Raw genomic sequence first — 26,436 nt, 5'->3', positions numbered from 1 at the left:
CAATGCCTGGAATCATCTCATCAGAGTTAGCTTCAAACCAGTTGTTCGTGTTTCTAGCTCTTCTTCCAAACACCGACAAGGCCGTGTTGTAAACTGTATCCCTCAGATGTTGCCATTTGGATGTCGCATCGACGCCCCAAGGGCCGCTGCGCAGATTTTCCTGGAGGGTCTCTCTGAACTTTACAGCTTTCTCCGAGTTTGCCGTCTTTCTGGCCTCAATGCGGGGCCTTCCAGCAGGTTTAGAGTGGTACAGCTTCTTGGGTCTCAGCTTGAGTTTGGAGCTAACTAGCGAGTGATCTGTATCACAGTCAGCACTATGATAGCTGCATGTCAGAAGGACATTTTTGAGGTTATTACGCCTAGTGATGACCACATCAAGTTGATGCCAGTGCTTCGAGCGTGGGTGTCTCCATGACACTCTGTGCTGTGGCTTCGTTCGGAAGAATGTGTTTGTGATGCACAGATTGTGGTACGTGCACAGTTCAAGGAGAAGCTGTCCATTGTCATTCATTTTTCCCACACTGAAGTGTCCTAAGCAGGAAGACCATGAGGCCCAATCAGCTCCAACTCTTGCATTGAAGTCACCCAAGATGTACAGTTGTTCACGAGCAGGTATTTGCGCATCGACTTGACCAAGGCTTTTGACTTGGTCAGCAGGGATGGTCTGTTCAAGCTGCTCCACAAGATAGGCTGTCCTCCACGGTTACTCAAGATGATCCAGTCATTCCACGAAGACATGAGAGGAACCATCCAATACGACGGCGCATTACTGGATGCTTTCAGAATCAGGAGCGGCGTCAAACAAGGATGCGTGCTTGCTCCGACATTGTTTGGGATCTTCTTCGCACTCCTCCTGAAGCATGCCTTTGGATCTTCAACAGAGGGCATCTTGCTGCACACAAGATCTGATGGGAAACTGTTTAACCTTGCAAAGCTGAAAGCTAAGACTAAGGTGTGAGAAGTCCTCATCAGAGACATGCTGTTCACAGACGATGCTGCTGTAGTGTCTCACACAGAAAACCAGCTTCAAAAACTGCTGGATCAGTTCTCCAAAGCGTGCAAGGACTTTGGGCTTACCATCAGCCTAAAGAAGACGAATGTACTTGGTCAGGATGTTGCTGAATCCCCATCAATCAGCATTGACAACTATACGTTAGAGGTTGTCCACGAGTTCGTTTACCTTGGGTCCACCATCACTGACACCCTGTCGTTGGACACTGAGCTAAATAGGAGGATCGGAAAAGCGGCCACAACTCTGTCCAGACTCAGCAAGAGAGTGTGGAATAACAACAAGCTGTACACTCACACCAAAATGCAAGTCTACAGAGCCTGCATCCTCAGCACCCTCCTTTATGGCAGCTAGACTTGGACCCTGTATGCCCGCCAGGAAAAGAGGCTGAACGTCTTCCACTTACGCTGCCTCAGGAGCATCCTTGGAATATCATGGAAGGACAGAGTTACCAACACAGCCGTCCTCGAGCAAGCTGGAATCCCAACCATGCACACCCTCCTCAGGCAGCGTCGGCTCCGCTGGCTTGGCCACGTCCACAGGATGAACGATGGAAGGATTCCAAAAGACATCCTGTATAGTGAGCTAGCCTCTGGCAAAAGACCCCCCGGACGCCCCCAGTTGCGTTACAAAGATGTCTGCAAGAGAGACCTCAGAGAGGTAGACATCGAGCTGGACAACTGGGAAGAACTAGCAGACGACAGCAGAAGATGGAGGCAGGGGTTACACAAGGGCCTTCAGAAGGGCGAGGTGAAGATCAGACACCTAGCAGAGGAGAAGCGAGCGCATAGAAAGCACAATAAGGACTTGCCAGACACCCACTACATCTGCAAGAGATGCAGCAAGGACTGTCACTCTCGTGTGGGTCTTTATAGTCACAATAGACGCTGTAAATGAAGTCTTCAATTGAAACTTTTAAGGGCGCGATCCATAGTCTATGCAGACTGAAGGATGCCTACTACTACTACTAAATATATATGGGCTTGTTTCCTCAATATGCAGATTTACACAACTACATATTACCTTACTGCTGTTCCTTTCATGCTCGGTTTTCTGATTATACCAAGGTTCATCCCATTTTTCTTCAGCTTGCCAAGCATATTTTAGGATTGTACTAAGGATTGCTTCAGATAGGAGGATTATTAGATAGATAATCAAAAATGAATTCATAGACCTAGAAGGAAGACACAAAAATACTATTTCAGTGTCTTTTATTCAGTTTTTCCTTAATGTACAAAAAACAATGTTAAAATTTAGTTGATTATGCAAATGTTTTGTTGACAAATATTTTCAGTGTCCGTTTTAAACAAAAGGAGTTTCCATATGACAAATACAAACAATAATGGCAAACAAAGGAAGACTGCATTTGACTAGAACATATGATAAATTACAGTAGATTTCTTAAATTATAGTGAATTAAAGTTAAATTAAGGTGTAACAGTATCAAAATCGGAGAACAAGAAGAAGTCCTGTGGCACCTTATAGACTAACAGTTAAGGTGCCACAGGACTTCTTGTTGTTCTCAAAGCTACAGACTAACATGGCTACCCCTCTGATACCTAGCATCAACATCTGTCTCCTGTAACAGATATGTTTGGAGTTTTAGGGATTAACTTTTATTGCTATTACTCCAAGGACACCTTCCTTTCTAAATACCATTTAAGGAACTAATAAGGACCAATACAGAGACCCAATCCAACCAGCTGAAATGGCAGTTCCATAGCACATAGAACACTGGAAGGAAAAGATATAGCAGCTTCTTGTGGATCCCACAGATTTGTTTGTGTCTGACTGCACAGTATAATTACGTCTTTGATTGTAAAAGAATGTCAGCAGGCCAACCTGCACTTCTAACAACTTGCATAGACAAAAACGCATTATATCTAATTTCTGAAGGACAGCTATTAGTCTGTATTCGCAAAAACACTGAGAAGTAGTACTTTGGCACCTTACAGGCTAACAGATTTTTTGGAGCATAAGCTTTTGTGGGCCACTTCGCCAGATACATGCTCCAAAAAATCTATCAGTCTATAAGGTGCCACAGGACGTCTAACTGTTTATATATAATCTGTTTCCAAAATACTTAAGGCATTTCATTTATAGACTTATACCAGTACATTTAACTGCCTTTTAGACCAGAATGACAACAAGCCAAGAATTTAAAAATAGTACTTGTAACCCGTAAAAGGATTTAATTAACATTCACTACGGAATGTTTCCAGATACTTATTTTCAGAAAAAAATAATGTAAGCAAATAGTTTTTCCAGAATCTTCAGATAGCTAGTGCTCCATATATACCTGAGGGGACACAGTTTTTGGAATCTCTGTCTTCTCTACCAATACCACAGACAATGTAACAGGGACAAACACCCATATGGGATAAAAATGAGGGAAATAAAAATCAGCATTCACGTAACAGAACTTATAGGTGACAGACTTCAACCTAGTTCAACCCACTGTAAGGGCAGGATGTAACCTCCTAATAAAGGATCTGTCAAAAGAGTGACAAAGTTTGGCACTACAGTAAAAAACAGACTCTATACCACTGGTGAAAGGAGCACCTTACATCTCTTGAATAACATTCTCCTGCTACTCTAGAGTAGCCTAATCACCTTAGGTAGTCTCTGCCTGAGAACTAAAAGCAAAGCCTTGGAGGAAAAACTGATTCATTTTTATTATTCCAATCCTTCCTTGTAAAAGCAAACAATCAAACTAGTTTTGCACATTACTGCAAAACAAAACTAAGTAATAAAGTGATCGAATTAGATGATCAGTATTAAGAAATGAAATTTAAGTTACAATTGTGCAAGCCTGCAGAAGGCCTTGCATTTACAATAGTGCCCTTTATCTAATTACTAAAAATATTGGCAATTCATTTTTTAATTGTTGCTGAAACACTGAGTTTAGATTCTACACAAAGGTAAGACAGTGTAACACATACATACTTTTCTACTGCTGATCGCTTCTGAGATTTACTCTTGTAATTTAATGCCATCTTTGTCTCCATACCTGTATACACTGCAACACCTGAAAAAGCCAAAACCATACTTTAACTCCTGTTCAGATATATACCGGTATTTTCTATGAAAATTAGAGAGGGTGTTACTTGTAATGTGCACTTTCAGACACTATATAGTTGAAGCAAGTAAGACTTCAGAGATTCCATGTCAACAAAGCAGATTCTGGAACTAATTTTAGCATGTTAATCCTACTTAGTGTTAGCTCTGCACTGTTTCCCTGATATACAAACATAGGTCAGAATATAAATACCCAAGAGTAAGTCTTAAAATGTCAGAAATGGACAGCAGTGTCACAGCCACTTATATATTGGATTCTAGTTACTCCATAATTAAACCAAAAGACAGAATTCAATATCCCATGGGCTCTCTGCTCAGTCTACTCTCCTTCAGTCACTATCAGACCCCCTGTACAGGTAACCCCCAGTAGGAGTGCTGAAGACATTTTAATCTGAGATGAGGTGGGAGGGAATAGATTACAATTAATCAACAGGTATTAAGACCACCACACTTATAAAAATATTTTGATGTCTACCAACCAAAAATTTCTTTTGTGTTTTTTAATCTTGCTCCTCGAAGTAAGAGACTCTCAGGCCCAAGAGGTCTAAAAAGAAATAGATAATGTAAGAATTTCTTTCTTTTTAAAAAGTGCAATGTTGAAGAATAGCTATTTTTAAAATCTAGAACATCACCAACTTTTGAATTCCAAGGATCCCTTTAAAACAATTTGTATCAGCTGAAATGCTATGGAAAGTACAGCTATAGTTACCAGTAAGGTTAATTTAAGGCAAGCATTATATGCATATGTTCTACCCCTGTAACTGTGTCATCTTTGGAAACTGTCAGAATGGTCAGTCTGAAGTCATGCAAAAAAAGTAAATTTTTCTTATTTTGCCTGAAGTGGTTCTCATACAAAATGAAATGAAACAAAAAAGTGTTAGGTTAGAAGTAGAAAACAGAATTAAAAACTAAAACGCTAAGTTGTACAGCTTATTGGTCCCCTGTACATGCTGGTGTTTTCTTCATTCTTTCATAAGCGGTAGCAACAATATGTCGTAACTACCACTCACATAAACAAACTATCTTAGCCTTCAAGTTCACCTGAAAGCATAACTCAGATTTAAAAAGCTGTATGCACAAAAAATACAGACTTTTAATAGTAGCCTAACTGTAGCTACACAATTGCCAGGTTGCAGCTACAACCACAGTACCTGTGTAAGCAAATAATACATTTTACTTTGTGATACAGTAAACTCCCTTTCAACTGGTACTCAAATAACCAGCACCGACACCTGGTGATATTCCTGGCACCTGGGTCTCCTCTTCCAGAGGAGCTGTGCAAACACCGCAGATACAGGTGGCCAGAGCACCCATCTGTGCCCCCGCCCCCCCCAGCAGCCCAGAGCACCTGTCCAGTGCTTCCCCTCTTCCCCCCCAACAGCTTAATCTTGGCGGGGACAGGTGGCTGGAGCACAGAAAGCCACATACACACAGAGCAGCACAGACTGGGGCCTGCTGCTGGGGGTAGCTTAATCCTGGCGGTCAGCAGGGATTGCAGAAGAACGGGAGGCAAGAGCACAGTACCCTCCACTCCTCTTAACGAGTCCTGAGCTGCTGGAAACCCAGAGCAGGCTGCACTGCTGGAGGCGATGCTCTGAGAGCTAGGATGCCCAGATCTTTGGGGAGGGGAGCGTTGGCATAGCGCAGACCCCAGAGGGTGAAGGGATCTTCTCCGTAATCCAGAATATTTGAATTTGAATCTCTGACAACCTTCCATCCTGAGGCTGCCGGATATGGAAGAGTTTACTGTATGTGCTTTAATTTACATGTGCATAAATACATATATAAACTATCAGAAAGAATTCAAACCATGCCTGAATAAAAGTAAATGTTTCTTTTGAAATTTTGAAATTTGTATTAAAAAATAAAAATTCAATATAGTATACTTGAAGCAGAGAAAATGTTATGTATTCAGGTAAACTATGTTCCCCTAAGATGCCTACACACGTCACTGGACTCAAACCATTTTGCAATCTAAAAAACCAGCGTAGCTAGCCTAGACTACAACACTTCTATCTGTGAAGTATCAATTCACTCACATTTATAAGTATGTTTATCTCTTGAGATAAAAGGCAGTATATATGCCTTCAACTATAAATTTGTTAAAGAATCATTCAAGTTAAGTGGAAAAAGGGCTTAAAAATATCAGAACCAGTTAAAAATGAACTTCTTGAGTATTAACATATCAAACTGGTGATGATTTTGTTTAGCCTCTTTCCATTAACTGAATAATCTCATTAACAAGTCTGTGGTTCACTATGTATGTCTTGCCTCCCATGTGAAAATATAAAAATCTTTCAGTTAATGAGTTAAGGCTCTCAATACCACTGTAAACTCAGTAAATATTATGTCTGTTTTAAAAGATATGTAAATTGAAGTTCTGCGTGAATAAATGATTTGCTCATGTGATTTTCCTGTATGAAATGTGGGGAAAGAAGACAGAGCTTTCAGCCCCAAGATCTATGCCTTAACTAAAACAAACAATTAAATATGAAATTTTGGGTAATTATAATATCAAACAAGTCACAGGAAGGAACTGCTTTATTAATTAATACATCTATTACGTACAAAAGTACATTTTAAAGATAAGGAGAATCAACTTTTCAACAGGTCTCAACACCCACAAGCTGTTACTGAAATCTGGATACTAAATAATTTTAGGTTCCTATATGGGAGTGATCATCAGCTGAAAATTTTTCTTAAACCTCTGAACTCCTCTACTGCTTGACTGTAGAAAAAACTGAAGTACTCAATGCTTTTTTTTGCCTCAGTGTTCACGGACAAAGTCAACTTCCACATGATGGTCCTAGCCAATGCAGTATGGGAAGGTGGAGGGCAGCCATCTGTGGGAAAGGAACAAGTTCTGAGCTATCTAGAAAAACTAGATGTACACAAATCCATGGGTCTGAATTAAATGCACCCAAGGGTACTGAGGGAATTGGCAGAGGTCATTGCTGAACCTTTGGCCATTACCTCTGAAGACTCTTGGAGATCAGGGGAGATACCAGATGACTGGAAAAAGGCAAACATAGCGCCTATCTTTAAAAAAGGAAAGGAGGACAATCCAGGGAACTATAGACCCATCAGCCTTACCTCAATCCCTGGGAAAATAATGGAGGTAATCCTCAAGGAACACATTTTGGAGCACGTGGAAGAGGGGAAAGTGATCAAAAGTAGCCAACATGGATTCACCAGGGGCAAATCCTGCCTGACCAATATGATTAGCTTCTATGACAAGGTAACAGGTTCTGTGGACATGGGGAAGTCAGTGCATGTGATATACCTTGACTTCAGCAAAGCTTTTGATTCAGTCTCCCACAACGTTCTTGTCCATAAGTTAAGGAAATATGGATTGGATCCTTGGACCATAAAATGGATAGAAAACTGGCTTGATGGTCAGGCCAAACAGGTAGTAGTCAATGGCTCAACATCTGGATGGCGGTCAGTTTCAAGCGGAGTGCCACAAGGCTCGATTCTGGGGCCAGTGGTATTCAACATTTTTATTAATGACCTGAATGAGGGACTGGATTTGCAGATGACACAAAACTAGGGGGAGAGGTAAATATGTTGGAGGGTAGGGAGAAAATCCAGAGTGATCTGGATAAATTGGAGGACTGGGCCAAAATAAATCTGATGTGGTTCAACAAGGAGAAGTGCAGAGTCCTGCACCTGGGGCAGAAGAATCCCAAGCATTGTTATAGGCTGGGGACCGACTGGCTCAGCAGCAGTATGATGGAAAGGCACCTCGGGGTTATGGTGGATGAAAGGCTGGATATGAGTAAATAGTGTGCCCTCATAGACAAGAAGGCTAACAGCATACTAGGGTGAATTAGGAGGAGCATTTTGAGCAGATCTAGAGAAGCAGTTATTCCCCTCTATTCGGCACTGGTGAGACCACATCTGGAATATTGTGTCTAATTTTGGGCCCCCCAGTATAAAAAGGATGTGGATTTGCTGGAGCAGGTTCAGCAGAGGGCAACAAAAATGATTAAGGGGCTGGAACTAAAGACCTAGGAGGATAGGCTGAGGGATTTGGCCTTGTTTACTTTACAGAAGAGAAGACTGAGGGGTGATTTAATAGCAGCTTTCAAGTTCCTGAAGGGGAGCTCTAAAGAGGAGGGTGAGAAACTGTTTTCATTGGAGTCAGATGGCAGAACAAGGAGTAATGGTCTAAAGTTGAAGAGGGAGAGGTGTAATTTAGATATTAGTTAAAAACTACTTCACCAGGAGGGTGGTGAAGCATTGGAATGAGTTACCTAGAGAGGTGGTGGATTCTCCATCCCTAGAGGTTTTTAAATCCCAGCTTGACAAGGTCCTGGCTGGGATGACTTAGTGGGGGTTGATCCTGCTTGAGGCAGGGGGCTGAACTAGATGACCTCCTGAGGTCCCTTCCAGCCTTATGATTCTATGTCCCTTTTGATGTTTACTGCTGTATATTAAATAGGCATTTCATTGATTTCAATGGAATGGGAAAACCTAGTACAACAGGCATGTTCACTACCACAGGTGATGTTCATTTACAGTGGACTCCCGACTTATGCAGAGGTTGTGTTCCTGGCAACATGGCCTAAAGTTGAATTTTGCACAACTCCGGGACCCAGGAAACTGACCAGTGCATTAGCGCAGATCAGTTTCCTGTCTCCTGTGAGCTGTGGGGAGCTGGAGCCTGGCATACAGTTCCCCACACACTCAGGACACAGGAAACTGACCAGTCCTGGTGTTGGTCTGTTTTCTAGCTCCTGCCAGTGGAGAGAAGCTGGGAGCCTGTCGTGGGCAGCGGCTGCATTAACCAGAGATATTCCCAACTCAAACGCACGCATCTCAGGGTTTTACTGTACTGTAACACATGGGATTATATGATCTGCAACATTTAAGTAGCTAAATACTGAATGAAAGTGCACATTAATCTTTACATAAAGTCCCAGCAGTATAACTAGGCAATAGTTTCCCCGATTTCAACAGGAGCTGAGAGCACTCAGAGCCTCTGATAACTACGCCACAGGTACTTATTACATTGAGACACATTATTGTAAGTTACAACTCTTCTCAAAAACTTGACAATCTAACTAGATAAACACATTTTAAAATTATTCAAATGCAAACTTTACAAAAAGTTACCAAAGTGGTGAAGCTAACACAACTACTATAAGCTACGCTTTACACATCAAGTAAGTTTGGATTTAAATATTTCAACTATCTTAGTTTTACTTGGTTCAACCTTACCTATGTAGTCAAAACCAGCATTTCAATAATAAATTATTACCCTTTTCCATTCCAGACTAATGCTCTTTTATTACTGTTACGTTTTATCACCTTAAACTTAGCATTTAAGTTACATTAAGATAGCTTTACAAACATTTTACTTACTGGACAATTTCCTCAATTTGTTGACTTACAGTTATTCTTCCAACAAATCTATAAAAAAGTGCTTGTGTTAAAAACAAATTCTTCAAAAATACTGGTGTATAAACTCCAATATTAAAAGAAAAAAATCTTTATTTTACAAAGAAAGCATGACAAATATAGCATGTCTCAGATGGCCTATTTCATCCTTGATTTAGTATTTTTATTAAGGGGCTACACATCAACCTTGGTTATAATTTTCATGTATGTTTCAAGAAGTCATCGACAACAATTATGAACCATCTTCTGTTCAAGAAAATGAACTGAGATGTTTTAGAAATAACCCATACAAATCCAGTTATGAAATCAGGTAAAAAAATACATCTTTTTTTAATTTGCTTGAAAATCTCACACCCCCACAGGGATTACATGGTTCCAACCATGAAACCAAATTCCTTTAAAAAAAGTCAGATACCAATACTTTTCATCTGAAATGAACACTAATTTCACATTTAACAAAAGAGATGAATAAACAAAATTTTCAATTTGTTAGGTGTGAGAAACGTCAAATATATTTTGCATGTCATATAACGCACTGATTTGAAATGACTGTAAGAACACTATCATTGGTTTAGTCATTCCCCACAGACACCATTACAATTCACCTAAGAGATCCAGTGTTCAATAACTAGTTAAGCAAATGTACATTCAAGTTATGAATTTTAACTTACAGAAAGATCCAAATACTCAGTTAAAATAAACTAGTGTCCATATAGTATGATTACTAAAACTAATGTATATTCAAGTTATTGGTTTCTATTAAATCTAGCCATAAATAAAAAAATCATGCAATATTAATATGCTATGAATCAAAATATTTACAGGGCCATACACCTACATGCAGCACATATTAGCTATGAAAATATCCTTTTTAAAAGAAAGTCTATCACACTGCTTGCAGTTTTTAAATGAGACATTTAAGATGTGGCAATAGTTTACCAAACTAATCTTTTGCTGCTGGAAAACCATTAAAAATTCTGTTAATGCTGTACATGAAAAGGAGTTTTGGGATATATGCTCTTAGTGGATATTAAAGATAATTTCAGACACAAATTTAGAACAAAAGGAAAGTGTGTTGACTATTCAGGACCGAAGTGTTTTGGCATAACCACATACAGCTCTACTCGTTTTTACAGAATTCCTGCTCAAGCATCATTATTTCTAAAATTTGAAAAAAAATTTTCTGCTTATGAAACGATGCAGAACTATACTGGTACTAAAATAAACAAAATCAGAAGGTTCTTTCTCAGTTTGCAGCTTTAAGTAGGATAGGGATTTATATATACACACTTCTACATCTGTTTAATAAAATACGAAATAAGCCACAATACATGGGAAGAAACTTTACTCTCAACAAGATCCATAATTATTAACAGGCACCAGAGATTTTGTTTTTAAATCAACTTGGAAATTAAGAATGGAATGACACCTGTATAAGTCTGCTTCCGGCTGTTGACATTCTACAACTGCTACAAGCGTGTCCAGGTTGGCAACTGACTGTAATACTGCTGTTTCTGGAACTGCAACATGAGTCTGAAAAAACCCACACATTTTCCATTCAATTTCATTATTCAGAAATATAGAAAAGAATCTCTAAAAATGAGAAATTCTCACTGAATAGTACCTTTCTATATCCATTTATGTTTTGTTAGTCAAAAAAGGTTCCAGACCCCTGAAATGGGTTGTAGATTTTGTAAATAGAAGTGTCACATCTTGAATAATGGCAGATGTTTCACCATTGTGACACTGAAAGCCACCGTTTAAAATGCTGCGATATTGTTCCTTAAAAATGATTAACGTGGCCCGAATACCCATGTTAATTACCATTTTATAACACTAACATTAGCAGACCAAGGAAGAGTCTTGGTCCTATTAATAAAACAGCAGTTCAAATAAATAAATAGGCATACTAAGTTCTGATATCTTAACACATATTTATGATATCTTAAAACATATTTAAAGGTGAGATTCTGTTACTCTTACTCTCTACGTATAGTACATTTTATTTCAAAAGTAAGCTTATTGATTTCAAGGGGGTTGGGTGGCACACGGTTTGACTAAAGGTGGCAGAACACGATCTTATGTGTAGCTCAGCAAGTTAAAGAACAGATTATGAGACACTGATTTTAAACATAGCCTTGTTATATGCTCACACAAGATAAAAAGACATCAACTATTTTTGATAAAGATAGAGCCTAGACACACTTTCTTTATATTTAGGGAAACTTTGCACATTGTGGGGGCCATGAGATTTTTTTTTTTTTTTTTTTAAAAAGTAGTTCGACACAAAAAACACCTCCATTTGAGCAACTTCTCTGGTAAGGAAGTTGGCCTTTACTAATTAGGCAAATGCTCAAAGTGCATTTGACTTTTTTTTTTTGTTTCTATGCTGCATTTCATATCAGCAAACTGCATGTGGTTAGACTACCAACCTTAAGATTAGTTTCTCCATCCAAGCTAGCTGTAGTAACATGACATGAACCATCCCCTCTATCAGAGGACAGAAGTACGAGATCAGCAGGGAAAGTCTCATCTTTGGCTACCCTAACAATATCACCCACCTGAAAAGATGAACACAAAACAAGATGTATATAGATACTACTTTTGAAAAAAGAACAGATTTAGAATTCATATTAATATTGTTATTCAGAATTATAAAGCAACAGGTTTATATAAAATTCCAATTCAGCAAATGAGCTATTTCTTATGAACTAACAAGAGTAATTACAGTTCTAAAGAAAAAATTCACTATTTTTCTGCTAGTTACTAGATACATACCCTGATGTTTTTTGATCTAGTTTTTACAAGGCCACCACTTCGAACAACATAAACTGGAGCTCCATTTACTTCATTGTCTGCTTTGTGTCGTAACCAGTCTTCATACCCCTGAAAAAATACAAGACTGAAAGTTGTATTTTAAACTAGAAACCTAAGAGCTATATACTTTCCTAAGCAACCGAAAATAGTTTGAGGCATGACGACTTTGCAAACAACTGGCTGTTTGTCCCTGAGCATGTCACTAGTCAGGTTCTGCTGCACATATTGTGCAATTAGAACACCCTTTGTTTTCAATAGTTTCAGATTTGTTAAGGGATAAAAAGTAGCTAATGTAGTTTAGAATTACAGACTCTTATTACATTTTAAAAACAAACACCTGAGGTGAAAGGTCTTAAAGAAGAGTTTAAAAAAAAAAAGAACTTCTCACACAACCTGAGAACCTCACCACATCTATGAGGATTAAGACAGCTGAATAGATAATCATTCTCACAGTCTCATTCACTAACTTACTAACAGCAGAAGTATCAGACTAAAATTACTCCCTTTTCTGTTGGTCGAACTATACAATTCTCAGAGAGCTTGCTCTAGCAACAGTTGCAACACCTGCTCTCGGCAAAGGGATTTTAGTGTGGAGCTGACATTCATGTTTATCTGAGCAAGTGGAGATGACAGTATGTCAGAAAAACAGACAAGTACCAAGTTTTAGTACAATACAAAACAATGAGGTAGAAGAGGGGTGTGGAACCTTTTTCAGATTGGAGGCCACATACTCAAAACAAATCAGCCAGGGGACACGTGAGTGAGACGCAGGGTCTGGACAGAAGGGAGTAGAGAGTGAAGGAGCAAGGTGGGGGGTCTGGGCAGAGGGGGAGGAGGAGCAGACTGGGGGTGTGGGTCTGGGTGGGATGGGACAGGAGCTGGGGACAGCTGGGGAATAGGGGTGGGAAGCAGGGCACAGGAAGGGAAGAAGAGTGTAAAAGCAGAGAGTGAAGTGGCACGGGGTGTGGGAGACTAGGGTGCAGCACTACTGGATGCACATGGCTCTGCTTCCTGGCACCAAATTCTGGCCAATCACGGCAGTGGTAAGAAGCCCCTGGACAGTTCTGCTGAGGCCACTGCTGCTCCCCACTCCCCTTTCACTGGCTGGGGGAACAGCAGCGAGCAACTGTAGAGCCTGAAGCCTTCCCAGACCCCAGAAGGGCCCACAGTCAGGATCTGGTCCTAGTTTGCTTGATCCAGCCTGCGAGGCTCAGGGCTCCAAACACTTCACCACAGCATGGGCCAAATACCGTGGAGCGGAGTCCCAAGCCTCAGGGTCCAGATTCAGACAAGCTGTGGTCTGATTCCAGACTATGGGCCAGAGGTTTCCCACCCCTGATCTATAGTAACTAATCACATTCAATTTTTTAATAGTGAAGACAACCAGACTTTTCTATAGATACTCAAAAATGAAAGCAGAATACACATCCTGCTTTGTAAAAACAAAAAAGCAGTCAAGTGTACACTCAGTTGAAAAGGTACAAAAGTAGCCCCAGTGGCTGAGTAAACACACACACTTATCGTTTTTTGACTTGATAAAAATTAAAGACTGTAGAAGATTTATATCGATCATTTCTATATAAAAAGCTTAATGCTACTCATTACTACAAGTGTACTCATCAACAATCTCTAAAAATTACAGCAAAAGATCATAGTTTTCTGTGAAGATCTACTGTATTTTTGATAACATACTAAATTCAATGACAAATTTTCAAGGATATGTTCATTTAACATGGAGAAGTCACTTTCCACTGCTACTTAAGAAACAGATTCATTACCTTACTTTGCCTCAAATAGACACAGCAGCCAACCAAGTCTAAAGTGCTATAGTCCAATGCCTTCATAAAATAAGTACTAACTTACAAGACTTTTGGGGCTAGTCTGCACTTGATGCCAGCTTTGAAGGGGGCATGGTAATTAGGCTGACGGGAGGTTACTAATGAAGAGCTGCAGGGAACGTGCAGCAATTCATGAGGCTAATTCTCCCCAGCGGCAGCTTCAAAGCGTCAAACTTCAAAGTGCCAGCATGCGCGACGCTTTGAAGCTGCCGCTGGGGAGAATTAACCTCATGAAGTGCTGCACATTCCCCACAGCACTTCATCAGTAACCTCCCGTCACCCTGATTAACATGCCCCCTTCCACGTTGGGGGTAAGTGTAGACCCAGCCTTGATGTATGAGTAAGAAGCCCCACGCACCACAACACTCATAATTTTGGAAAATCCTTATAAATCACAAGCATCCGAGACACTGAGTTACACAGATCATCCCAGACTCATGATGCTAAAATATTTTAGGTATTCTGTATTTGCCATACACAATATTACAGAAATCTATTTCAGCAATGTTTTAGATGGATTTTTATAAGTCTTATTATATGTACAGGGTATTTTCATCTCTCTCCATTGAAAAGCTGACATCAGTTACCCTGAATTCAACTGTATAGAAGTCAGAAGCAGCCTTAAAAAAACAAACAAACCTGGAATGCAATCTGAATTGCTTTTCTATACATAAAAATTTGACAAAGCAGTCTGCTTTCCTGGAACCTTGAGCCTAGAAGCAGGAGTGAGAATGGACTTTGCTGGGACTGAGCAGGGAACATCCCTGGGCCTGGAAGGGGCAGGGACTCATGTAGAAATGGTGTGGGAGCTAGGGCTCCAGCACTGTTTTTAAGGGTTGGAGATGTGACCACTGGCGAGGTAGTGGCAGCCTGGAGTGCCAAACCCTTTTAAACTGCTGTGCCCCAGGCAGCTTGCCCATTTTCTCCACCCTACTCCCCATCAATGGCACTGCCTAGATATGAGTACTGGATCCCACTGAAACGCTGGGAATAGAACCACCCCAATGAGATTGTTTGTGGCACTGAAATGCTGCAATACACTGGACCTGAATGTTTTTACATTCATGTACAACAAAGTTGTTATTGATACAAAACTAAATCTTGTTTTAATTTTGGGGGAGGTTGAAAGGGGAAATATTTCCATGCTAGTGTATTAAGGAAGTCAAAGTTTTGAATTTATCAAGTGGTTTTTAATACATAAAATTTATACCACCTCCATACCTGGTGTTACTTACACATAAAATACAATCATTTTGCCCCATTATACTCTTAATGTAGTCAATTCATGAGATTTTTTTTCCCCCCTTTGGATTGAAGTATGTCCTGGCTACAGAACATCATTTAAAAAAATTACTTGAAATTGGACAATTGTATAGATGACTAAAAAATAAGAGAATAAAATGAAGGACTATATTCTGTGTATCCAAGTTGACAGTCTTACACTACAAATACTTTTCTACTACTCAAAAGGCTAACCCAATTCTCTGGGGAGGTGAATCGAAGAAAGAAGAAAAGGATTATTTGGGTCCTGTAAATCAGTGTAATTACAATCCTTGTTTCTGAGCAACACAACTGCTAAAAAGAATAAGCATTAGGAAGCAATACAAGATCAAAATTTCTGAACAATGAAGAGGGAATGGAAGAGAGGATTAAGAAAAGGATTTTTAAAGAAGGACTATCTAAAGAGTGTGCTAACAAATTTCTCAACTTTAGTATGCTTAAGATTTCTCAACTACTAATTTATAGCCTAACTTGTCACACAGTATACAGGCATGGAAAGCTGAAAATACGATACATTCCCACACTGTGCAATTAAAAGCAGGGCAGAGGAAAGACTTAAATCAATGAATATGAATCAGTTTTATTTGTAGTTTTGCATCTATACATCTTGTGCTATTTTCCTAATGAAAACTCACTCATTAGTAATGCCTAGCCAGGTATGTCCACCAGCTCAGTGGTTTGGCTTATAAAACCTTGAGAGTAAACATACACAGTTAACCCTCAATTCAACAGACTAATTTTGGTGGGAAGGGCTGTTCATTGTTCCCAAAGGTCCATTATATGCGAACATTCACTGGCCCGCCAGGCTTCCCAATCTCTAGTCTCTCCCTGCCACTTAAAACAAAAAAACCTGACTTACCAGAGCTGCTTCTGCTGGAGGAGCCGCTGAATCCCCTGCGTGGCTGCTGCCCTGCCACGGGCAGCTGGAGGGGTCACTGCATGGCCTGGAGGAGCTCCTCTCATAGCTGTCACATGCTCCTCCCACCAGGGTGGGGCACAAGTGCTGTCTGTCTGCATATGCCCCTGGTGGGAGGATTGTGTGGTGGCTCCAGCAGAGGAGCTGGCAGCTCCTCCAGGCCATGGCAGAGGTAATCCCCCCACCCTTTGTTTTTGCGGGGGGCGGGGGGGGGGGGGTTAGGATTTTACTGACCCCCCAGTGGACTTCAGGAATGGGGGGAGGTCCATTTTTCCCCAAAGTCCACTCAACTGGGGTCTGTAAAATTGAGAGTTTACTGTACTGCTTACTCAATATGATTTCTATTTTAATAACATTTTAAGCTTTAATGGGGCTGTCATAATTTCTAATTTAATTTAAAATATTTAATATATTTAAAGGAATCCAATCTATTTTTATCCACCTGGTTATAAAGCACAATTAGATTTGAGAGTTTCCAGTGTAAAATGTGAAATTGCTTGCCAAGTGCAAGGTACTAGTCATTGATATTTGCTCAGTTAATGACACCAGTTCAAACAGTAAAGAAGAGGTTTTAAAAGTTATGAAACAGCTTCACACTGCAGATTCTCAGTGCTTAGGAAGGCACAGTACTTGCTGTTTAGCAATATTTGTAAATGGCTGTTTCCTGTATCAAAAATCAAACACAGGAAATGGAAGTTTGGTAGCACTGCACAGCATGATACAGGTAAAGCCACAGTTGTAAAACACTTAAGTATTGAGCTACAAAAGTACTTCCTAGAAAGTAAAAAAAGAGGTAAGAGTCAATGTACAGTATTGCTTATTAAAAGTGATTGGCAGAGAAGTATTTAACAAAAATACGATGACCTTGAGGAATTTAGACCACAATTTTAATCTGCCTTTGGAAGAGACCTAAAGCTTACCTTCTTGATTATAAAGTACTGACTTCAACTCTTTTTTTTTCCAAGTGACATCCCAGCATGATGATCATGCCACACGCCATTACAGAATCCTACTGGAGGACAGTTTATTGTGGTCAAAACAACACTTCTTGGATTTAAAATGTCATGCCAGCTTGCAGCATTTTCAATACCCTAATTGTATGAGGTACCTATGCTGATATGAGAGTGAGGATTGGGAAAGCAACAACAGCTTTTTCCCTTATGAAAAACATGGAATTCTAAGCAGATCAGAACTCAGACTAAGATCAGGTTATTCAATGCCCATGTCAAATCAGCCCTACTGTATGGAGCAGAAACTTGGAGAACAATAAAGAAGTCTGGATTTTTTGGACAGTCATTTGTCAAAAACTGCCTCTGTAAAATCCTCGAGGTCCATTGGCCATACACCGCCAACAACCAAGACCTGTGGCAACTGACTCACCAACTTCCTGCCAAAGAAGAAATCAGGAAGGTAAGATAGCAATGGATTGGGCATGCCATTAGAAAAATCAATCACCAATATCACAAGACAAGTCTTAAGTTGGAACCCACAAAGAAAAAGGGAAAGAGGGTGTCCAAGGAACACCTGGTGTAGAGACCTGAAGGCAGATACTAAAAAAAAACCAGGATGCACCTGGTCGGAAATGGAAAAGACTGCCCAAGACAGAGGACACTCATCAATGGCCTAAGCTCCAAAATGTAGGAGTGGAAGAGGCTTAATACTACTACTATTACTTCTCTTGCTTTTCCCCTGGTCACTGCAACATTGCTATAGAATGGTTCCATTGTAACAGAGTTATGAAGTTCTGTGATATATCTTGAAACTGGTGCAGTGAACACTGGGGAGTCACAAACAGAAAAAGATCTCTTCAGTAATTTGTACCCCGAATAATCTTCGTACCTTTACCACGTGAGGAATTCTGCATACAATTCTGAAGTTGTTGAATTTCAATTAATCCTATTTTACAGGTAACCATCAGGCCTTCTCAAATGCTCTACCACCACTAAGATTCTTAAGGGATAGTGAAATAGAGTCATATTTCTGCTTAGATTATAAATATTGTGTAAGGTTAGAACATATAATTGAATGTCTACTTTTAATCAATATACAACTGTAAAGTGGTTGACCCCATTCATCTGACAGAGGGGCTACGCCTACACTACAGCAATCTTTTGAAAGAAGTCCTGCTGGAAGATTTCTTCTGAAAAAGCTTCTTTCGCAAGTGTGTGTCCACACACAAAAAAGCAGATCAAGAGAGTGACCTGCTCTTTCAAAAGAGCACGCACACAGCCCCTGCTCTTTCAAAAGAATGGGCCAGGGATCAAAAAGATCTGGCACCATGAGGACTGCTCTTTCAGAAAAAAGGGCCTGTGGAGCATCTACACACTTTTTCTTTTGAAAGAAGTTTTTGAAAGAAGGCACTTTTCCTGAACTGAGAGTGGAAGAGCAATTTCAAAAGGAGAATCTCATTCTTTCAATTTAATTTCAAAAGAACACTTTTTGCGTGTAGATGTTCTGCTGGATATTTCAAAAGAGCCCCTTTTTTCAAAAAAATCTTTTGAAAGAACTTGCTAGTGTAGATGTGGCCTATGTAAACACCTATATTTCTGCCCCAGAGGAAGACTTATAGTTTTTCTGCCTTGGGCACCATTCTACCCTGGCAAGAAAAGCTCTCTATCCTACTCTTAAGACTGTCTTCAACTGCTGTTGAGCATTATGCAGGTGTTTTTAATACATCTTCCATCCTAAAGTCTCTTCTCTCGTCTGTATTATGTACAAAAATTCCTTTTTAATACGTACCGAGGGGCGCCAAGAAAATAAGTGAGAGGCATTTGGAAATGGTCTTATAACAACTGACATTAAAAGCCTGCGGAAAAATGCCTTTTGACAGTCATTCCTGTACAGTGTTACACTGAACCATTGGACACCTGACAGCTAAATAGAGAGCTCCTCAGTTTAAGCTTTGGGTGAGCTATATTTTAAAACACATTTACTAATTTATTTCAAGAAACTGTGTGTTCTTTATTGTTTAGAGTGTCTAACAAACCCTGACTACATTATTTAAAGAAAAGATTTAGAAAATGTTTTAAAAAGAATCATGCTATAAAGCCTAATTTCATACCTGCTTTATGGCTGTTACAGTTATGACAAAGAATAATGGCAATCCACTTGTAATAGGACTGGTAGGTGTATCTATCATAAGCTGTAGGAAAAGATAATGAGAATGTTAGTACCAGGGAATTCTTAAAATTTTATAAAACCAAAGGCAGTAACATTTTACACCACATGAGCACAATTATGTAAGGCAGTGAGGGTCGCTCCTCTTTCTGAAAACCGACCCTTTATTCCTATCCTTTGTTCCTGTGTTTTACCCAATTACTGATTCATAAGAGGACCTTCCCTCTTATCCTGACTCCTTACAAGCCTTAGGAAAGGAACTCTGTCTATGTCCATTGGATCACGCTTGTCCACATGTGCTGACCCCCTCAAAAATTCTAGCAGATTAATGAGACAAGATTTACCACTACAAAAGCCGAGTCAACTCTTCCCCAACAAATCATTTACATGCCTAATAATTCTGTTCCTTCCTATCATTTCAACGAATTTGCCTGGTACTGAAGTTAGGTTTACCAACATGTAATTGATGATATTGCCTCTTGAGCCTTTTTAAAAAACTGGTATCACACTAACTATTCTCCAGGAACCTGGTACTCAAGTTGATATGAAGTGTAGTATGTATACTATCACGTATAGCACATACATGAGTCCTTCTGAACTCTTGGCCAAATACCATCTAGCTATGGTGTCTTATCGCTATTTAATTTATCAATTTACTCCAAAATCATCTTTGCTAACACCGCATTCTGGACAGAACCTTGAGATATTGCAAAACACAAAAATTAGCGTTATAAAAACGTGATCCACTGGGTTCATGCACTTTTAGCTATCAAGAGAGGAAATGGGTTTAAAATCACAAGCAAAATATAATCATGGTTACATTTTAAATCTCAGTCTGTTCATGTGGAGAATCGCAACAAATGAATGTAAATGTGGGCTGACAGCACAATCACTCATCTTGACTCAAGAGAACTTTAGTGTATTGGAGTTTGAGCTAATGACTAAGCTACACCTGCAACACTTTGTGAGGACCATGTCACAAAAGCATATTTAAAAGGTTTTAATATTAATGCCAAATTTGAGCATTATCTATATTTATTTATGCTTTATTGGAAAATAGGAAAAAAAATTCCTCGTGGTAATTTCTAGTAACTTAACAGAATAGACTGCCAAGAAAAGTGCGAAATCAGTATTCCTGGAATTATGCAGAGAGACTGAACAAAGCATTTATGACTACATTAGAGTTCACTAGGAAGAGGAACAACTTTAAATCATACAGATGCTACATATAGGCATTTTAATACAAAAGCAAAAATGTCCCAGTTTACTTTTTCTGAATTCACAAGAGCAGGTGCAAGGAGAAGTAGAATGGCCTGTAACAATAAGCACAGTACTGACAGTCAGAAATTGCCAAGTTCCAATCATTGTGGTTGTGGTCAAGTCTTTTAAATGCTTCAGATTTCCTATCTGTAACATGGGGTACCACTTACATAGCTCCCAGAGGCAATATAATTGTAGCTAGTTATTATAAAGTGCTTTGAATACCCAAAGCATTATATGATTATGGAGTTGTTTGCAAAGAGATCTCATTAAAATAATGAAGCCTTACATATTAAAAGGTAGCAGCATTAGGAATCTAGGGAATCCCCCAACAAGTTACAAAGTAGGCTCTCTGCTTTGACAGTGACCTTAATTCATGTCTTCATGTATATATTTACTGAAACAGAATACTTTGACAAGCTGTCAACTGTAAATTTCTCGACATTTATTTCATGTACCTAAAACGATGAATTTGGAGATTTTAGAACTGTATATCTGGTGACTGAAAAAGACCCTCAAAGATAGTGCTCAGCATATAAATTTTTTGCCACCGAAATCTCATATGCTACTGATTTCTATAAAACTGAGAAGGACCTTCATCTGAAATGTATTAAAGAAATAATTATCCTACCAATACATTTCTTTCAGTGCATGGGGACGAAGAAATCACGGACTCAGGCCAGCTGATAGGTGGTAAGAGGGGGCAACTGCTCCATGGCCTGGAAATTTAAAAGAGCACAGTGCTCCCAGCCAGAGCAGCCCTAGGCCTTTTGAACAGCTTCTGGAGCCTAGGGCAGCACACTCCATAAGGTGCTGAAGGACTGGAAGGGGAGGCCAGTCCTCAGCCGTACCTTTTGCCAGAGCCCCCATACATTTCAGGAAGGTGGAGCCAGCCCTACCCCACACACACCTTGCCCGGAAGCCTGGCAATTCTGTTTGGGCCCCCTGCATGCACCCTAACTGGGTAAAAGTTATCCTCAGTCCCTGTTTTTAATCAATTAACTACTTGCCGCCTCCTCCAGGGACCTCAAAAGAAGGGGCCTCTAATTTATGTTCTTACATATGCCTCCAGCCTCTCTTCTTTGTCAAGCTTCAGTGACAACTTTTCAAACAATCAGTGCAGTGCTACAACTATATTACAGACACTGGAAATGACTTTGATTGAAGCATGCACATTCAATTAAGGAAATTTAAAATGTTTAAAAAATTGTAAATACTGAAAATATTTCAAATCTGAGCCTAAATTTGAGCAGTCTAAGCTTCCGAAACCCCAGTGAAGTAGTTACAGCACCTTTAAAAAACAAAACAAGCAAAAACCAGATAAAATTTAAGTGACTTGCTCAAGGTACACAATGTATTCTCAGTTATGCTAGTCAATCTGAAAAATTCTGATTTACAGCTCTATATTCAGACTATAAAGTCTCTCATGAAATTTTAAGTTTTATTCAACTTACCTGAACCAAAAATATAATAAGAAAATAAAAATTGGCTACTCTTCTGAACTGCTCAAATAAATTTTTTGGAATAAAATTCCACACCGTGTACTGTAAAGAAAAGAGAAATTTGATTATATAATGTGATATTGCATTCTCCTCTAGTTTCTCTCCCCAAAATTCCTCCGTCTAAGCATCACATAGTCTTCTCTGTCTTTGGGGTGAAGCAGAGCCAAAATTTGGTCCTTTATGGGCTAGCAGCTAGGAGAAGCCCAGCCACAGAGGTAACTCCGCTAGATGCAGCAACGCCAGCTGAAGACACTTTCCTACCTACTGGTAGGTGTTTAGGGTTGGGGGCGGATGTCAAAATGGTTCCCTGGGGACAGTTTTCTCCTTCTCACTGAGCCAATTAGTGGTTTGCCAAGTGGAGGTTATTCGGAGGGGGAAGATTTACTGAGGCTGCTGTTGCACCAGACATTGCTTGTTGCTGCCTTCTGTCCTTACACTCTAGCCAGCTAAGATATTTCCCCTGACTAACTACGCCCATACACCCAACCAATGGTCAGATTATGCACCAGAAAGAGACTGGGTGCACATCAATGCTCTGCACACTAACTTGCTCTTTTTCATGTAACAGGCTTGAGATTAGCAATTTGAGAGATGCCCTATCTAAACAGAGATGTAAATACATGAAAATGATCCAGAAAATTGCCAGGGGATATAATGGTTCAAGGCTCATCTCTTTTCTGAGGATTGGTCAGTGTGCAATCAGGTTTTGATTTTGCAGGGCTGGGTAATGGGAACAGAGAGGAAGAACAGAAGGAGCCTCACTTTTCTAACTTTGGTTTTGAAGTCATTTGCTGTTTTAAATTATGTGTGTGCACCATGAACCTAACTAGGATAGATACACACACACTTACTTTAAAGATTTATTATATATATTTACAATTTTTATAAATATCTACATAAATATACATATACACCCCCCCCACACGAGATGCACAGATACTCCTTAAAGACTGATCACCACTTTTACTGTTATCAATTTTTTTTTTGACAAAGTACATTGGTACTTACCTTCGATGATATGATTCTGTTATCTGCAAATTTCTGAGGAACATAATGGCCATGCTGGGGAAAACGATTAGCTATGTAAATAGTTCGTGTTTCACTTTGATGTGGTGGGTCAAAACCCTGAAAGGCAAAAGTAAAAATCAGTTGATCAACATGCAGGACATTTTATATCAAAACTGTAGTTTTGGACCACAGACAGCACACAAAATTCTGCTGTGGTTAAGCTGAAATTGGGATCCAAATTTTAACAAAAGTCTTAGAAATGTCTTATGAAATCGACACAAAGATTAATATATTTGAGACAGGAAGTTGGTGGTTGTTTTTATTTGTTTGCTGGTTATTTTCCCTCTTTCCCAAATAAAGTAAACCTTATAATAACCTTAAATAAGTAATAAGTAAACCTTGCTTACATTTGAAGACTTTATTTTTAAAAAAGTTCCCATTTTTCCCCACTAATTCAGGTCCATCAATTACAACAATAGTAGGAGCCAAGGTGGATAAAAACCAACAATTATTTTAAAGAACAAAAAGAAATCTGATTGGATTTAAATTAGCTTTTTTATTTAAATAATTTTTTTCATTTTTAAATCATCAAAATACTAAGTTTCTCATTTAAAAATAACAGTTCCAATGAAATCTAATCACAAACATACTATATCTACATTTATTCTCATAAAGATGAATTAATAGCTCTAATCTGTCCAACCTAAACACCAGATCTTGATTCCTGAAAGTTCTGGTCCTTCAATTACTGTTTCTCAGCAGATTAAATTTCAGTAAACTCTTTCATATCTGGCATTCTATTACCTGGAACTCTCAAATAACCAGCATTTGAACCATAAGTAAATTTTAGTTACATTACGCTTAGTTATGTTTTCCATAAGTACAGTGTAGTGAAAGTAAATACAAATAAATGCAGCAAATATAGTATAACTTTACAGTGTATAATACTACTGTGGTTGGTAAATAAAGTATTTGTTTCTTAATATCTAACTTTGTTTTTCCTTTAGTGTTATGCATTGCTAGGTATACCTCTCCATTATACAGGATGTTTGAATATCTGGCACTCTCTCAATCCCAGGGCTGTCAGCTATGAAAGAGTTTACTGTTTGATATGCAAAGATAGGTTGGATAGGATAGTTTTTGTTCTATGCTTATGTGGCGGTATATCTGGGTCAAGCATAGCAGAGCAGTTAAGACATTGTCTTAAGACAGAGAAAATATACAGGGAAGGATGATGGCAGCATAGAAAGGAACAATGGAATGGACTGGAAGGAAACAGGGAAGGTACTCAGCACAGACACAGCTTCCTATATTCCCCCACAAACTTGCCACAGAAAAACTGTCATGGAAAAATTTTTGAAGAAATTTGTTCCCTGGATAAAGAAGGAAAACGTGTCAAGTGTAAGCAGCGCAAGGAGATGATGTGGGACCTCACTGCAAGAACGAAACGTTGTAAGTAAAACTGCTTATTGAGGTCGATGAAGACATGGCTATGTCTTAAAAACAATGTGGAATTGACTGGTTAGTAATTTAAATTCACTTTCCAATGGATCATTCTTTGAGACTCTCTCTCTGCCTTTCAGTGGAAGTGTGATTTAACAAGTAAATTCCCAAGCTGTTTCCTTTGTTGGATGTTGCTAGAAAATATGTTTAACTCAGCTAATCTTTAAGACTTGTTTAATTAGTTAACTTGGTTTAGAACCTATCATCCACATATACATTACAGAAAGCTTCAGTAACAAATCTAGAGCTGCCAGTTGCTACTGTGTGTCATTTTCTTATTTTATATTCTGAAATACATGCCCTTTATTTTGGATGACCATAGACCATAATGGTGATGCCATGACTGTATTCCCTATTTTACTTCAGCGTAACTCACCCTTCCCAAGAGAATCCCATCCCATACTTGTTTTCTCAAAAAAACTGAAGTGTCAATGGAGTTCAATGGGGCTTACTCCAAAATTAAGTGGACTCTAAGTGCAGTCAGACTTAGGGTTTTTCGTAACTTGGAATTGGACCTGCATCCTTGCTGAAAAAAATGTAAATTATTAACTGAACAACAGAGGCCATTTCTACACACTAGTAAATGGCACAAAATATGCTAATGAGGCACAGATGCAAATTCCCCATGCCTCATTAGCATAAGGTCACGTGATCCGGAGTCCAGAAGATGTTCTTCCAGACTCCAAAATGCCATTTAGAAGTGCGGCCCCCCCAGGGGATCTTCCAGAAGGAAGTCCTTCTTCTGGAGGCCCCTTCTTCCTGAAAATATTTGGGAAGAAGGGACCTCCAGAAGAGAGACGTCCTTCCTGAGGACCTCCCCGGAGACTGTGCTTCTAAACAGCATTTTGGAATCCAGAAGAATCTCTTCCAGACTCCAATTCATGCAACCTTATGTTAATGAGGTGCAGGGAATTTGCATCCGCACCTCATTAGATATTTTGGGCCATTTATTAGCATGCCACTTTCGAAGAAAGTGGCATGTGTAGAAATGGCCAGAGTGAGAAGAACTCAGAAAAAGTCTATTCAAAATCATTTCTGATTTTTTCTTCCAGGATACTATTTAACTGCAAGAGACTTAAATTGTCTATCAGCAACAACTTCAGAGCTATCTGTTGGAACTTTTAGCACCAGTACTTCAACTAAACATTTCAGACAGCAAAGTAGCAGCAGCAAACAAAAAATTTCAATCATCCAGTAAAAACCATCACCCTGGATGAGTCTGTAGTAAGGACAAGCAAATATCAGAATATCATAGATGAAAAGACTGTTCTGTTTGTTTATGCCACAAATTCTACTTGTCACACTGTTAATAATAAACACCTTTGTTGACATGGTTGAGTCCTTATGACCAAGCTACATTCCATCTGGTAGAGCAGACACTGATGGAAGGTTGCTACATACTGTGTATGGGGAGGAACATGAACAGTATGCAAGAAATACTGAGGGGAAATTTGCCAGTTTAAGCTTTAGTAGGTGGAGCAATGTACAAAATGATCCAGTAATATCTGGCCTGTATGAAAACAGAAGATGTGGTTGCATATCTTTCAAAACATGACACACTGGGAAATGCCCCCGCAACAGCTTATTTAAAAGAAGTGGCAGTGAAAGCTGTAATAACCCGTGCACAAAAATTAAATGGTCACAGGCACAGTTCTGACACAAATAACGCTGCAAAGGTGGCAAAGACGGCATGATACTTAGAAG

At 39.3% G+C, this 26,436-nt stretch overlaps 1 protein-coding gene across 4 annotated transcripts in view; it reads right to left on the bottom strand.

Annotated features, from left to right (window-relative positions):
• Window positions 1-26,436, bottom strand: part of ATP11B (ATPase phospholipid transporting 11B (putative)) — a 100,935-nt gene that overhangs the window by 57,277 nt on the left and 17,222 nt on the right. For all 4 annotated transcript variants that reach the window (XM_075004680.1, XM_075004681.1, XM_075004679.1 and 1 more), the window contains exons 2-11: window positions 23,230-23,346; window positions 22,174-22,263; window positions 19,404-19,484; window positions 12,269-12,376; window positions 11,923-12,051; window positions 10,920-11,023; window positions 9,455-9,502; window positions 4,567-4,631; window positions 3,956-4,037; window positions 2,033-2,183 (exon numbers count right to left, since the gene is read on the bottom strand). In XM_075004680.1, the coding sequence (XP_074860781.1) occupies window positions 2,033-2,183; window positions 3,956-4,037; window positions 4,567-4,631; window positions 9,455-9,502; window positions 10,920-11,023; window positions 11,923-12,051; window positions 12,269-12,376; window positions 19,404-19,484; window positions 22,174-22,263; window positions 23,230-23,346 (975 nt within the window). The remainder of the gene's footprint in view (window positions 1-2,032; window positions 2,184-3,955; window positions 4,038-4,566; window positions 4,632-9,454; window positions 9,503-10,919; window positions 11,024-11,922; window positions 12,052-12,268; window positions 12,377-19,403; window positions 19,485-22,173; window positions 22,264-23,229; window positions 23,347-26,436) is intronic.

The sequence above is a fragment of the Carettochelys insculpta genome, chromosome 10 (assembly GCF_033958435.1).
Source record: "Carettochelys insculpta isolate YL-2023 chromosome 10, ASM3395843v1, whole genome shotgun sequence".
Taxonomy (NCBI): domain Eukaryota; kingdom Metazoa; phylum Chordata; order Testudines; family Carettochelyidae; genus Carettochelys; species Carettochelys insculpta.
Note: the sequence above shows the minus strand (reverse complement) of the source record. Positions and strands in the feature narration are given on the sequence as shown.